This window comes from Cricetulus griseus, chromosome 3 (assembly GCF_003668045.3).
Source record: "Cricetulus griseus strain 17A/GY chromosome 3, alternate assembly CriGri-PICRH-1.0, whole genome shotgun sequence".
NCBI lineage: Eukaryota > Metazoa > Chordata > Mammalia > Rodentia > Cricetidae > Cricetulus > Cricetulus griseus.
Window position 1 is genome coordinate 183,359,773 of NC_048596.1, and position 15,147 is coordinate 183,374,919.

At 47.1% G+C, this 15,147-nt stretch overlaps 2 protein-coding genes across 5 annotated transcripts; one reads left to right on the top strand and one right to left on the bottom strand.

Annotated features, from left to right (window-relative positions):
- Positions 1-350: 350 nt before the first annotated feature.
- Positions 351-11,320, bottom strand: Cog8 (component of oligomeric golgi complex 8). 4 transcript variants are annotated; one of them, XM_035442657.1, is made up of 6 exons: positions 10,886-11,320; positions 8,288-8,495; positions 6,165-6,992; positions 5,097-5,265; positions 3,387-3,563; positions 351-1,577 (listed from the first exon to the last, which is right to left on the bottom strand). In XM_035442657.1, the coding sequence occupies exons 1-6, from the start codon at positions 11,278-11,280 to the stop codon at positions 1,420-1,422; spliced, it is 1,935 nt and encodes a 644-aa protein (XP_035298548.1). In that variant the 5' UTR covers positions 11,281-11,320; the 3' UTR covers positions 351-1,419. The 4 variants fall into 4 exon arrangements, with proteins under 4 accessions (XP_035298548.1, XP_035298547.1, XP_035298546.1 ...); XM_035442655.1 differs by lacking the exon at positions 351-1,577 and having other exon boundaries at positions 3,099-3,563; positions 6,165-6,461; positions 6,594-6,992; positions 10,886-11,319; XM_027405935.2 differs by lacking the exon at positions 351-1,577 and having other exon boundaries at positions 3,099-3,563; positions 10,886-11,319.
- Positions 11,321-11,466: 146 nt separating this feature from the next.
- Nip7 (nucleolar pre-rRNA processing protein NIP7) lies at positions 11,467-14,143 on the top strand. Its single transcript, XM_027405938.2, has 5 exons — positions 11,467-11,616; positions 11,726-11,812; positions 11,911-12,049; positions 12,734-12,874; positions 13,037-14,143. The coding sequence occupies exons 1-5, from the start codon at positions 11,561-11,563 to the stop codon at positions 13,154-13,156; spliced, it is 543 nt and encodes a 180-aa protein (XP_027261739.1). The 5' UTR covers positions 11,467-11,560; the 3' UTR covers positions 13,157-14,143.
- Positions 14,144-15,147: the final 1,004 nt, after the last annotated feature.

A 15,147-nucleotide genomic window follows, 5' to 3' on the forward strand; every position in this document is an offset into this window, starting at 1 on the left:
AGTCTAGTGACAAGGCCTCCATGCCTTAAGCTCAGAAGTGTGGCTGTAGTTTTGCTCTTTTTTGTTTTGAGACAGCATTTCAAGTAACTTAAGCAGACTCTGGACTCACTATGTAGAGGAGAATGACCTTAAACTCCTAATCCTCCAGCTTCCAGCTCCCAAGTGCTGAGATAGGAGTGAGTTGTGATGTTGGATCTCTGTTCCCATGAGGCAACCTCATAACTACTACTGAACAGATGCTGCCCAGTTTAGAAGCTTCCCAGATAAAGCAGCCCTGGAGATGCTGTGTGATAGAGATCATAGTACAGGCATGTACACACACTGAAGGAAACACTCTAAATTCCAAAAACCAGTATTCTTCTGTATTTTACTTCCTGATGCTAGGAATCAAACCTAGGTCCCTCCACATTAAGTACTATTGTTCCCATGAGTTTTATATGCTCCCAGCTGTAAGTGGGAGCATATATGTAACTTGAAAATCTGAAAGGGCCAGAAAATGATTCTGTAGCCAAGATTATGATGGCCTTTCACTGCTTCTTTGCTCTGATTGAAAGTGGCTGAGTGAAGCTTTGGTTGGTTTTTAGAGTGTGTGTGTGTGTGAGACACGCCTGTGGTGGACAGGAGGCGGCACTTAACTCCCTGGAGCTGGAGATACATGCATAGTGAGTTAGTCTGATGTGGGTGCTCAGAACTGCAGCCTTTTGCAAAAGCAAGTACTTTGTTGTTGTATTTTTTTCAAGACAGGGTTTCTCTGTGTAGCCCTGGTCATCTTTAGAACTCATTCTGGAGACCAGGCTGGCCTCGAACTCAAGAGATTCACCTGCCTTTGCTTCTCAAGTGCTGGGACTAAAGAAGTGCACCATCACTGTCTGAAAAGCAAGTACTCTTTAGCCTGTCAAGACATCTCTTCATGACTGGAGCTAACTTTTTTTTTTTCTTTTTAAGACAGTCTCACTATGTAACGTACCTCTGGGTGGCCTCAGATATCAGACTGCCTCTGCCCCCAGAGTGCTGGAATTAAAGGTGTGCCCACCACAGCCAGATTTTACTTGTATGTTAAAACAACTTTCGGATATTTGGACTGTATTATTATCAAGCATGGCTGTGAGGGTAGAATATATGTGCCTCGTGAGTCACCTGTACTGAGAATGTTTACCTGCCCACGTCTTTCCATGTAAGACTGCCCGGAAATACCCACTCCCTCGTCAGTATTTCTATTCATGCTGTAACAGAGCTCTGTCTAAATCTGATTCAGGACAAGCAAGTCCCATCATCTTCCTTTATCTCATTTCGGCACATACCAGCAGTCCACTGTTTATGGTCAGAACAATTCCAAGTTGAAGCACAAAAAGATGTGCCCATCTTAACATGGAGTGTCTGCATGCCAGTTTTCCAGACCCTCAGTCAAGCAACAGAGCTTCAGTCATTTACCTCCATCCAGTGGAGATTGGTAAATGTCCCACTGTCCATTTTGTCAATGAACAAGCAGCCCTGCAAATGATCCATTTCATGCTGGATGATTCGGGCTGTCCACCCACTTGCTGACCACACCACTGGCTCTCCTCTTGGGTTCAGTCCTGCAAAGGAAGTTACAGGCTGGCTGAGGTGGGGCTTTGCTGAATATGCTTAACCTCCTCCTGTCCCTACTTCTGATTTCTGCCCTGGCCATGCCTATTTACATCCTATCTACAGAGGCAACGCCAGAAAGTGAATGTGAACGATAGCTCTTATCGATCCTAGAAAGGATGCCTCAACTTTGTTTAGTGCCAACTTTTTTCTTAAGATTTTACTATGTATACAGTCTTCTGCCCGCATGCCAGCAGAGGGCACCAGATCTCATTCAAAGTGGTTGTGAGCCACCATGTGGTTGCTGGGAATTGAACTCAGGACCTCTGGAAGAACAGTCGGTACTCTTAAGCGCTGAGCCATCTCTCCAGCCCAGTGCCAACTTTTTTTATTCAGCCAATTCCCAGCTCTACTATAGGGCAAGGATAAGAAATTCTCTTGTTGAGGCACTTCCCTCCTCAAAGCTCTTCTCAGGTGCTGTTTACCAAAGATAATTAAGCTTGGGACAGTAGCAAATAACCACAGTCTACAAAACAATGTGGACGATAGGCATGGAATGATTTGTTGCCCTAGTCTGGATAAAGTTGGGTCCCACTTTCTTACACAAGTCCACTATGAGTGATTAAACTAGGAACGTGTAATACAGACACACATATATGAGAATCTATATATATATATATATATACCTATGAGAGAGGAGAGACACAGACCCCAATCTAAATAGTCTCCCTGGTTGGCACCCTGCTTGGCACCCCATGTAAGCGGGTTTTGCCTTGCTCTTCAGGAGTGCTGTCTGTCAGCCCTGAGTTTCCTGAGTTACCGTGTCCTGCTGTGTTTGCAGTCTCCGAATAGGAAGAGCATGGCCACCCCGCCGCCCCCGTCCCCTGCACCTGAGATCTGCACGGCCTGGAAGCGAGGCACACACGCCAGGAAACCGGCGACGCTCTCGCAGCCCTCGGGGAAGGTGACCAAGCGGCTGTCCAGCACCCTCAGGCTGGGGTTCACCAGCACGTGAAGCGGAAAGGGCTCCATCTGACGCAGCTCGCGCAGGCGCGGTGAGAAGGTCCGGAAGAGCGCGTCGGGGAACTCGAGCGCCAGCACTTGCAGCGGCACCCCCAGCTGCGGCGCACTCAGGCCCACGCAGCCGCGCCGCCGCATCACCTGCACCAGCCGCCCCACCAGCCGCTGCAGCTCCGGCCCCGCCAGCTGTGCGGGTTCCACGGGGGCCGCCACGGTGCGCAGCACCGGGTCCCCGACCTGACACACGCGCGTGTATGGCGGCTGTGGCGCGCCCCGTACAAGGCGCCTCAGGTACCGCCAGTAGGAGCGCGTGCGCGCGGGGCCCTCTAGGCCGGCCGACGAGCTGCAGCCCCGCGCCAGGCTCAGCGGGACCCGCGTGGCTACCAGCAGCGCCCCCACCAGCCCCATGGCGCCGAATCCGCCGCCGCCAGGCCTCCCGCTAGCGCCAAGGTCGCTGGGAAGCGTAGTTCCCGCGCGACTTCGAGCATTCGTCATCAGGGACAGCAGCCAGGTGGCGATAGTCGAGCTACTTTATTAAAGCTCCCACGAACCACAGTGCCCCGCGATATCCTAGGCAAAGCAGTCTCAGGCCCCACACACGCGACGATCTTCCCTCTCCAGATGCCGCGGGCAGGACTGTGCCTTCAGTGCTGCTCGCCAGCCTGGGTGAGGGAACAACTAGGGCTCCTCACTCGGGGGCTGCAGTGGCTCTCCCTCCACTGGCTCCCCAGGCAGCTGTTCCCCTGCTTCTTCCCTCTCTGACCCGCTCTCAGGGGCTGCTGAAGTATCTGGCTCCAGGCTGGGATGCTCCACAGAAAGCTCTAATTCTGGGGCCGCGAGGTCCGGTACTAGCTCCTGGTCATCTAGACAGAAGACTGTCTCTCTCTTAGGCAGGATAAAGGCGAGAGGCTCCTGGATGGCACTGATGTTCACATGCCCAAGGTTTCCGTGCTTCGAGAGCTGGGTGGGGGAGATGCCTGACCCACGTGGTAGGAAAAATGAAATGGAAAAAAGTCATTAAATTCAATGCAGAGACCGGGTCGTTCCCCCTCTCCCCTCAGAATAAAGAAGTGACACAATTACATATTCCAATTCAGCAAGAGCATATCTGTAATATGGAAAGACTGTTATACTGGAGCCCAACAGTTAGGGTGGGTGGAGCTGGAGCCAGGAGACACTAGAATCCTGGGATAGACACAAGAGAAAGAAAGTGCTAAGCCAAGGTGGAGAACAGCTACTCTTAGTCAGGTCATCACTGACCCACTGCCTGAGGGGAGCTGTGCCTCCTCTCACCCAACTCCATAAGGGATCCATAACTGAAGAAAAAAGTAGTTTTTTACTGGTTTTATTTTTATTTTTTGAGACAGGGTCTCTCTACATAGCACTGGCTATCCTGGAATTCACTATCTACACAAGGCAGGCCTCCAATTCAGAGATCCACCTGCCTCCTGTTTTCCAAGTGTTGGGATTAAAGGCCTGTGCCACCAAGTCCAGTGAGGGATTTTTGTTTTCAAGACATGGTTTCTCTGTGTAGCCTGGCTGTTCTGGAAACTCACTCTTTGAACCAGGCTGGCCTCGAAGTCAGATCCCTCTCCAATACTGGGCTTAAAGGTGTAGCTACCACAGCCCGACTCTACAACCTCTTACTCTTTTTTTTTTTTTTTTTTGGTTTTTCGAGACAGGGTTTCTCTGTGGTTTTTGGAGACTGTCCTGGAACTAGCTCTTGTAGACCAGGCTGGTCTTGAACTCATAGAGACCCACCTGCCTCTGCCTCCTGCATGCTGGGATTAAAGGCATGTGCCACCAACGCCCAGCTACAACCTCTTACTCTTAAAACAGGTGGTGGCACATGCCTGTAACCCACCCCTGGAAGGCAGAAGTAGGATGACCAGAAGCTCCAGCATGGCTTCAACTACATATCCAAATCAAGGCCAGCTACATGAGACTTAAAATTAAAAATATATTAACATACACATACCCACACACAGACTTTACATGAATACATAATTAAAAATAATAAAAATAGACCAGGTGGTAGTAGCATGCACCTTTAATCCCAGCCATTCGTAGAATCTCTTGAGTTCAAAGCCAGCCTGGTATACTGAGGAGGTTCAGGACAGCCAGGGCTATATAATGAAACTCTGTCTTAAAAAGCCAAAAACCCCGGGCGTTGGTGGCACACATCTTTAGTCCCAGCACTCGGGAGGCAGAGGCAGGCGGATCTCTGTGAGTTTGAGGCCAGCCTGGTCTCCAGAGTGAGTGCCAGGATAGGCTCCAAAGCTACACAGAGAAACCCTGTCTCGAAAAACAAAACAAAAAGCTAAAAACCACCACAACAACAATAATAAAATCATAAAACCCAAAAACTAATACTAATAATAAAATCATAAAAGAAAAGAGCTAGGTGTCATGGTTCATGCCTTAATCCCAGCACTGGAGATGTAGAGGAAGATAGATCCTGTAACACAAAAAAAAGGTACAAAATTAAAAAAATCTTTCCTTTGTCTTACCGAGAGTCTGGGCTATCTGAGCTGGTGGGAAAAGGACTTGAAGACAGCGGTTCAAATAGGGAACAAGGTCTTCCAGGAAGGCAGTGCAGAACTGGACAAAGATTTCCTGCTCCCCACTGCTGAACGCAGCCTCTTCAGCACGATGGAATGCGAGGATTGTTTTGGTTACCTACAAGACAAGAGTGACAACAATCAACCACAGAGGAAGTCTACTGCTGCTGACTATGTGGAATAGCACAAAAGTGCAGCACAAAGAAAGTTCATTTATAGCCGGTGGTGAGGGCACATGCCTTAGTCCTAGCACTCAGGAGGCAGAGGCAGAGGGATCTCTGTGAGTTCGAGGCCAGCCTGCTCTACAAATGGCGTTCCAGGACAACCAGGACTAACTACACAGAGAAACCCTATCTTGAAAAACAAAAAACATAACAAAAAAGTTATTCATTGCAAACAGTACATTTCATTGTTATCTTGTTCACATTCAGCACTGTGGCCAATAGTCACTATTGTATCACTTCACACTAGTGGATTTATGACCCAACCTGTTATGTTCTGGTATGGTTTCCAGTTCCAGTAATGGGGCATCATGAAAAACAAGGAGACGCTCTCCTTCCAGCCTCGAGGAAGAAACAGGCAGGTTGTGAGCTGTCTATGGTAGGTGGCCTCTAGGAGCTGAGGACCTCAGCTCTCTAACTTCTGCAATGGCTGGGGATGGCACCTCTAACTGAGCCCAGAACTCTAACTCCAATAGAGACTGTGTACCTGGATTCGTGGCTCACAGACACTGGATAACATATGTACTGTTTAAAGCTACTGAGTTCTTGGGAATCTGGTATCAAGCAACAGACTGTGCATGCTGAATGATTGACACAGGTACTCTACTTCATAGCTTCTTCTAGGATCATCCCCACAAAGGGTGATCCATCATCAGAGCTTCTCTACCAGAAAAACCCTTAAGAACACACTAAACCTCTCGTAGGGAGCAGGCACCAAAGTTATATGGTCTGGTTTAATACAAAAGCCTGGCTGGATGTTAACAAAGGCAGACCAAGGTAGCAGAAAGTTACCCACCTTAGCAAGGGCATCCTCCAAGGCCTGAGTCACATCCTGCGCTAGGGCCACAGGACAGCAGAGACGCAAATCATTAAAAGCAACCAAAATGTTGTTGAGGAAGCAGGCTAGGGGTGGGAAGTCTAAGAGCACCATTGGTGGCTGCAATGTCCCTGGCTGTGTGGCTGGCACTGCAGTAGACATGTTACTGCTGCCCAGGATGGCTGCAGCTGAGATGAGGGTGTAGGAAGTCATTTCATCCTGGAATTTCTCCACTGCTTCCTCAACAGCTTTCTGGAAAGTGTTGATTGCCACCCTCTGGAAAACAGGAGCCAACTGGCCTCGGAAATCAGCCCCTACCCGGCTAAAGGACAGCCCAAAGTACATGCACTGGCCCAGCAGAGAGTCCAAACGACCACCTACACCCCTGTAAAGGTCAGTCTCTAGCACCTGCAGGAACTGTGAGATTTTCTGCAGCACCCAGCCATGAAAGATGGCACCCTCATTCACAGTGTACTCTCCCATGGCAGGTGGGAGCAAGGGGTCTTCATCTGAGAAGATGGCACGGTACTGGGTGATGATATCAAAGAGGTGGACCCGGCAGGCCTCAATGGTTTTTGTGATATGGAAATAAGGATCATCATTAGGGATGGCAGTCAGGATGGAGCGAAGCCAAGCATCCCGGGCCTGAAGAAACTTCACTCTCAGCTCAGCCTCAGTGAAGACATCCATGCGCCGAAGATAGCCAATGACACGCAGGCAGGCTGGGAGCTGGATACTGGTCCTCAGTTGCTGGATCAGCTGGCTGAGCATCAGTTGCATGGACTGACGAACTTCATTCACAATGCCCTGGCAATACAGACACAAAATCACAACACACAGGGAAAAATATTTTGGAACCATCCTACTAACCCTGGACACTGGAGGCCAACATTCTTTTTTTTTTTTTTTTTTTTTTTTTTTTTTTGGGTTTTTCCAAACAGGGTTTCTTTGTGTAGCTTTGGAGCCTATCCTGGCACTCTCTCTGGAGACCAGGCTAGCCTCGAACTCACAGAGATCCGCCTGCCTCTGCCTCCCGAGTGCTGGGATTAAAGGACCAACGCCCGGCTGGAGGCCAACATTCTTATGGCTTTCCTGACATAAAGCAAATTTCTAAAGCTTACACCTGCAGGTTTACAGAGATCTAATTGCATAACTAACTCTCTTTCTCAAAATTCTCCTAGGATTTTCCATCACAAACAGCAAACTACCAACTATTCATCATGAGGCCCTGCCGGATTCTCCAATTTCATTGGCTTCCTAATGCCCTAGCTTTTCTTATTATAGTCCAGTAACAGAAGCTGAAAGTCCTGAAACACTCCAATTTCTTTCCACCTCACCCTTTATTGCCTCTCCTACTTCCTATTTTGCTCTCTCCCTAGATTTTCAAGTACTGGTCCTTTTTCATCCTAATCATGCTAGCAAAGCAACACTGTAACAACCCTTCCCAGCCCTCTACACTAGTCCACGATTAATTGTTTTGTTTTTCCAGACAGGGTTTCGCTGTGGCTTTGGAGGCTGTCCTGGAACTAGCTCTTGTAGACCAGGCTAATCTGGAACTCACAGAGATGCGCCTGCATCTGCCTTCTGAGTGCTGGGACTAAAAGGGTGCACTACCAACGTCCAGCTTGTCTCCAGTTAATTTTATTTTTGTCTTTTTGGAACAGAATCTCAGCAAGCTGGACTCAAACTCACTAAGTCAATAAGGATAGCCTTGAACTCCTGATTGATCCTTTTGTCTCCATCTTTCAGGTGCTGGTTTTACAGGTCTACCCCATCATGCCTGCCTGGCTTTCTCTGGCTTATTTCTTCTATTTAATCAATATCTGTCAATTATCAGACGTTCACTAGCATAGAGACCCTGTCTCGAAAAACCAAAAAAAAAAAAAAAAAAGAAAGAAAAAGAAAGAAACCCTGCCTCAAAAACAAAACAAAACAAAAAACAATAAAAAAGATCATTGAATAAGTGAGCCCTTCTGTTCAGCTTACCTGGCTAGCAGAAATTGATATGAAATATGCAAAGGCTTCTACTTAAAAGCTTAGTCACAATCACAGAACCAATAATTACAAGATCAGCTTCAGGGCCCTCTGAGCAAGTTGGCTACCTGGATGACAGGGATGGAGGAGTATTTCCTTTCCAGTCGTCGCACATAGGCTGCAAGCTCCAGGGCCTCTTCATAATAGCTGTTTCGGACACAGGTGTCCATAAGCTGGGGAATCTCTAAAATCTCTAGGATTTCTGTGTGCCGGTTTAGAGTCAGGGTGTTCATCCGGCGGTTAGAGCTGATCTCCTCGGCTTCCTTCACAAAGTTCCTACAACCAATTAGGAAAATATATTTCCTCATTGTTTTGCACAGTAGGCAGTTACCAAGCACTTATCACACTGGGCTCTATAGTTTACCTGGTTCATTTAAAATCGTCACTCAGTGCTGAGTGTGGTGGTATACACCCTAAGCCCAACCTCCCAGAGGCTGAGGCTGATATGAGTTCCAGACCAGCCAGAGACACATAGTTAAGAACCTCTCTCAAAATCCTCACATCAAACCTGTAATTCCTATTATACTTGAAGAAGCTTTTTTGTTTGTTTTTTGAGACAGGTTTCGGTGCATAGCCCTGGCTGTCCTGTAACTCTCTATGGTATGTACCACCAATGCCTAAAAAAAAAACAAAAAAAAACTTAATTTAACATTATTATGTGCATTGGTGTGAGGGTGTCAGATCCCCTGGAACTGGAGTTAGACAGTTTTGAGCAGTGATATGGGTGCTGGGAGTTGAACCCCAGGTCCGCTGGAAGAGCAGTCAGTGTTCTTAACCACTGAGCTAATTTTCCAGACCCTTGAAAAACTTTTAACTCAAGGTTTAAGAAACATTTCAAGTGGGTAAAGGTGTCTGGTACCTGCCAACAAGCCTGCTGACCTGAGTTTGATCCCTAGATCCACATAATGGAAGGAGAGAACCCACTCCTACAGCTGTCTTCTGACTTCCACATGCAAATGGTGGCACCCATCTCTCGATGTAATTTTTAAAATGCCTTGTAGATCTGGATTGGCTGCGAGGATTGTCACATTTGGGACTGAACTGCTCAAGGTCTCATGAAAAAGGAATAAGTTATAGCAAGGTACTTTGCCTCTCTGGACCTGTCTATTGGTTAAAAGTAAGAAGGCCCGTTTCACAAAGGCATGAAAGTTAGAGACAGATAAGATGACATGTATTAGGCTGGGTGACAGTGATGTCCTACATCTTGAATCTGGGCACTCAGGAGGCCGAGGCAAGCAGATATCTGAGTTTGAGGCCAGCCTGATCTACTGAGGGAGTTTCAGGACAGCCAAGGCTACACAAGAGAAATCCTGTCTTGCAGAAACAAAAGACATTTATGAAGTACACAGGACCTGCTACAAGTAAATGGATAAAAAGAGTAAACAAGGGCTGGAGAGATGTCTCAGAGGTTAAGAGCACTGACTGCCCTTCCAGAGGTCCTGAGTTCAAGTACCAGCAACCACATGGTGGCTCATAACCATCCGTTATGGGATCTGGTGCCCTCTTCTGGTGTGCAGATATACATGGAAGCAGAATGTTGTATACATAATAAATAAAATCTTTAAAAAAATAAACAAATTCCTTACTAGCTATTATTGGGGCTGGAGAGATGGCTCAGCAATCACCTCTCTTTCGGGGGACTCAGGTTCAGATCCTAGTACCTATATCAAGTGGCTCATATCTACTCCAGACCTAGCAGATCTGACACCCTTTTGGCATCCCTGGGCACATATGATGCTCAGAGACAGATGCAGGCAAAACACACATACACATATTTTAATAGCTACTGATATTTCCCTAATAGAGCACTAACTAGCCTACAAGCCACACTCTTGCCCTAAGATTCCCTCAGGTCTTAATGTGATGTTCTTCCTCTTCAACTTTCTCCACTTCTCTACAGTAATTCCAGAAACTGGCTTGAATGAAGTCCTGAATCGCTTTTCAGGCACAGAGGGTACAAAAGCTATTTTAAATATCCAAAAGCTCTAAAGAAAAATGAAATTAAATGACATAGAGCTGTATATCAGAACTAAGGGTATTAGATGGAGGACCTAGGAAGGAAATAAGCTCAAAAAGAAAATGCTTTTGACCACCTATGATGGCCATGTCAGTCAGCCTCATGGAAATTTCAACGCAATAGCCTCCAGCCCAAGCTGCTGAATATCCCTAACTATAAAGGTGCATATATATTAAGTTGACATGTATGTAATGTTAACTATGTCAGCCCCAATCAACTTTTACATAGGTTTTTGTTTGTTTTGATATAATGTACAATGTCTCCTGTAGCTCAGGCTGGCCTGAACTCAACATGCAGACTTGGATGATGAGTTTGCACTACAAGTGCTGGAACCACAGCTTGTGTTAACAACATTGGCTGGACTTTTATTATTATTTAATAAAGCGGCCTATGAGGAGAGAGTGGTGGACTCCTGGCTGTCAATTCTGACTTGGAAACTTACTAGCTGTGTTCTTGGACAAGTCACTTCACTTCGACTTCCTCGTCTGTAAAATACCAATGATGGTACCTACCTAGATGGCTGCGGTGAAATTTAAGGGCATTACTAAGGCCATCAGGAGAGAGCTCTATGCATGGGTCAGCTATGTCTAGCCTCCTGGCATCCTGTCAGTTTGAGATAATGGGCCTCTCAGCATTAGGCCAGCCGCACCTGCAGCTCTGCTGGAAGCCGGGCAAGCGGTCGAGTAGGTGACCGAGGGACGTCTCCACGTCTCCAAAGAGACGGTGGATGCGCTCGGTGCACTCGGCACCGCGAATGAACGTCTTGTAGTTGGCGAAGGCCAGGTCGCGCGTCTGCTGCAGCAGCTGGGCCCGCTCCTCCGCCAAGCGCTCGGGCTCTCGTCGCAGCCGGTCTAGCCCCGAGCCGCTCAGCTCCCGGAGGTAGCGGCCTACGTCAGGTCGCTCACGCCACTGGGCCTCGGGAAAGCGGTCGCGGAACAGCGACGCCAAAAGTCCTTCATCTTCTACCTCCCCCAGCGCGGCTGCTGTGGCTGTCGCCGTGGCCGAAGCAGTAGGGGAGGACTGGAGAGTCACAGCAGCAGCCATCTTCCCAGCAACACCGTCACTTCCTCTCCACACCCGCGGGGGCGCTGCTTTCGCGCCTGGAACCGGAAACGCTGGGGAAACACTTCCTCTCTCTCTGGTTTCTCACCTAGCCAGCTTTCCGGTCCCCGGAGGTCCTCCAAGCTAGGTGGCACTATCACAAAGAACACGTGGCATTGGGCTAGATAGGCACGCTTTGGTGTTGCCAGGAAGCGGGGGGTAAGGTGACTTCCGTTTCCGTCTCTCCGGGCACGAGGATCCCGGGAATCAAGCTAGCGGGAAGATGAGGCCCTTGACTGAAGAGGAGACCCGAGTGATGTTTGAGAAGATTGCGAAATAGTAGGAACCTGAGAGGCGGACGAGGGACGGGGGTGCGGGGAGCGGGGACGCACGCGGCGCTGGGGCGGGACGGTTCCGGCGTAGCCTCCAGTCTTCTCTTTGCCCTCAGCATCGGGGAGAATCTGCAGCTCCTGGTGGACAGGCCCGACGGCACCTACTGTTTCCGGCTGCACAACGACCGAGTGTATTATGTGAGGTGAGGTGAGGTGGGGCTTGCTGCGCACCGGGTACCGGGCTGGAGGCCCGCGTCCTTCAGTGGCCGTCACCAGGCACCTTCCTCCCTCGTCCTTGTAGTGAGATGATCCTGAAGCTGGCCGCCAACATCTCCGGGGATAAGCTAGTGTCACTGGGGACGTGTTTTGGGAAGTTTACCAAGACCCACAAGTTCCGGCTGCACGTTACAGCTCTCGATTACCTTGCACCCTACGCTAAGGTATGTGGGTCTGGTCTCCCATTTTGCCATCGGGGATGAAGTCAAGGATGACGGCTAGGTCAGACTTCAGATTCATTTCCGAACTGACAGCGTCAGTTCGAGATGTTTGTAGGTATTGCTGCTTGGACATGCTTAGGAACGGGTATGGGCCTGAGAATGCCATGTAGCTGCATGGCCTAGTTGACTGTAGGAAAACAGGCCTCCACAGTGTCAGCTGGTGATCAGAAAGTAGATATAAGTGGCTGTGATGAGAGTGATCCTGGGGTCCAAAAAAAAAAAAACATAAACAGAACCCCAAAACTGTTGTCCTCTATGTAAGTTGCTCATAGTGTTAAGATGTCAAGTTGAGGAAGGAACTCCATGGCAAAAGATTAAAAGAACAGGGTCCAAACTGTTTAAAGGGAACATGTCTGCTTGTCTGTTTCCCTACAGAAACAGCAGCCAATCTCCCTACAGGGATATAACTTACCTGCCTGCCTGCCTTCCTTCCTTTCTGTTTGTTTTTTCGAGACAGGGTTTCCCTGTATCTTTGGAGCCTATCCTGGCACTCGCTCTGTAGACCAGGCTGGCTTCGAACTCACAATCCACCTGCCTCTGCCTCCAGAGTGCTGGGATTAAAGGTGTGCACCTCCAACACCCGGCATAACTAGCATTTCTATTTCTTGGTTTTTAACTCTCTTTCAGTATAAAGTGTGGATAAAGCCTGGAGCAGAACAGTCCTTCTTGTATGGAAATCATGTGTTGAAATCTGGTCTGGGTCGAATCACTGAAAATACTTCTCAGTACCAGGGAGTAGTGGTTTACTCCATGGCAGACGTTCCTTTGGTGAGTAGAGATGGTAGCCATCACAAATACCAGTACCTTCTGAAAAGGATGTTGTTTCCGTCTGTGCATCTGGGAAAATTTCTCAGACATATAACTGTTTTAACATAGGTTTTTGTTTGTTTTTTTTTAGTGAGTAAATTAGTGTTGTTCTTTCAATTCTAGGGTTTTGGGGTGGCAGCAAAGTCTACTCAAGACTGCAGAAAAGTGGACCCCATGGCAATTGTGGTGTTTCATCAAGCAGACATTGGAGAATATGTACGGCATGAAGAGACATTAACTTAGTATGGGCATCCCAAACTTTGCTGATTGAGAGGACTTAGCTTTGTTTCCTATGTGTGCAGACATCATCGTGTCAAATTTGGATAACACTGATATATGCAACTTGGATTCTTACTCAACAGAAATGGCTCAAAAATAGAATTTCAGGCCATCTAGAGGCAAAAGCAGGTGGATCACAAGTATAGGGGGCTACTTGGGCAAGTTCAAGGCTAGCCTGTGCTACATAGTGAGACCCCTGTCTCAAAAATCTAAAACAAACAAACCAAAACCTGTCAAGTGTTCGTGTGAGTAAATAGTGTTTCTATTCTCTATCTGTATCTCTTTGTTTGAATCAGCAGACTTGTTCTGATAACGAGCTCTAAGTTACTGCACTGAGGACAGGAGCAGTTTTACTGTTATCTGTGATAACACTTTTCCAGGCTAGTAATAACATAGCAGACTAATGGTATTGTTTTTTAATACCATTAAAGGTAGAAACAGCCATATAAGGATAGTAGGCTATGCCTATGAATTTTACAAATGGAATTGAGTAAAAGTAATAGATGGAACTCAGCTATTTTTCTTTGTGGTAAGTGGTGTATGGTGTGGAAGAACCTGTACTCAAGCCTCAATTCTGCTGCCTGCCAGTTGTCTGGTATTGGACAAGTTATGTCAATACCAGATAGGCTTTATTTTCTTCCTTTGTTAAAAGGGAAAAACAAAACAAAATAAACCAAAGCATGAAGCATGAAACTGGAAGTGTGGTGGTACACTTTTAATTCCAGCAGTGGGGAGGCAGAGGCAGATGAATTCAAGGCCAGCCTTGTCCACATAGGGAGTTCCTGGCCAGCCAAAAGAAAAACAAATGCAAAACGCACAAAACTGGAAAATATTCTTTAATCATCAACTTGCTGGTATTCAGAATTAAAAATAATGATTATAAAGCATCTAGCATAGATCTATAGATCTGGCAAATAGGTGTGGAATAAATATTGAAATATATTTTTAAAAGTGTTTTAGATGTATTTTTTTGTGTGTGAATGTTTTGTCTGCGTGTATGTATGTATGTATGTATGCCTGTGCACCGTGACATGGAGGCCTGAAGAGTCTTAGAATCCCTGGAACTAGAGTTACAGATGTATGTGAGTTGATGTGGGGGTGTTTGGAACTGTGTCAAGAGTAGTCTGTGCTCTTAAGCCATCAAACTGTCTCTCCAACCCCCATTTTTAAAAACTGTGCCAGACATGGTGGCACACACCCTTAATCTCAGCACTCAGGAGACAGGCAGGTAGATCTCTGTGAGCTCAAGGCCAGCAGTCTATATAGTGAGTTCCATGACAGTTGGGGCTATGTAGAGAAATCCATTTGTATATTCCATTTGGATACCAGTGTACTCAGAGGCCAGAAGAGGGGGTTGGATTCCCTGGGGCTGGAGTTAAAGGCAGTTGTAAGTCACCTCTGTGTAGGTGTTGGAAACCAAATCCTTGTCCTCTGAAAGAGAAGGCTCTTAACTGCTGAGCTATCTTCCCTGCCCATGTTGAAATATTTTTGTTACATTATTATTAATTGAAACAGGGTTTTACTATGTTTCCAAGACAGGCTGGGAACTTGACCAGGCTGGCTTTGAACTCAGATCATTTTCCTCTAAAGTGCTAGAAATAAATGGGTAAACTGCCACATTGGGCTCAAAACATTTTTTTTTGTTGTTGTTTATTTTTTTGTTTTGTTTCTGGAGACAGGGTTTCTCTGTAAAACAGCCCTGGCTGTCCTGGAACTTTCTCTGTAAACTCACAGAAATCCCCATGCCTCTGCCTCCTGAGTGCTAGGTCAAAGGCGTGCACCAGCACCACCCATCATCTTTTTTATGTTTACACTGGTCTGAAACAACTATGTAGTCAGGCTGTCTAAGCTTCTCAATTGATATTATAGCTCTATGTCACTACACCTCATTTCCAAAGGTAACATCCTTTAAAATATTTCCAACCACAGAAAGGCACTATAGGGCAGGCAGGATA

Bases quoted from the DNA above. Each gene is read 5' to 3' on its own strand.
- Cog8 (XM_035442657.1), bottom strand. From the start codon at position 11,280: ATGGCTGCTGCTGTGACTCTCCAGTCCTCCCCTACTGCTTCGGCCACG. The intron at 5,266-6,164 runs GTGGGTAACTTT...CTTGTCTTGTAG, and splicing joins TGGAGGATGCCCTTGCTAAG to GTAACCAAAACAATCCTCGC. The intron at 3,564-5,096 runs GTAAGACAAAGG...CACGTGGGTCAG, and splicing joins TCAGATAGCCCAGACTCTCG to GCATCTCCCCCACCCAGCTC.
- Nip7 (XM_027405938.2), top strand. From the start codon at position 11,561: ATGAGGCCCTTGACTGAAGAGGAGACCCGAGTGATGTTTGAGAAGATT. The intron at 11,617-11,725 runs GTAGGAACCTGA...CTTTGCCCTCAG, and splicing joins TTTGAGAAGATTGCGAAATA to CATCGGGGAGAATCTGCAGC. The intron at 12,875-13,036 runs GTGAGTAGAGAT...TTTCAATTCTAG, and splicing joins CCATGGCAGACGTTCCTTTG to GGTTTTGGGGTGGCAGCAAA.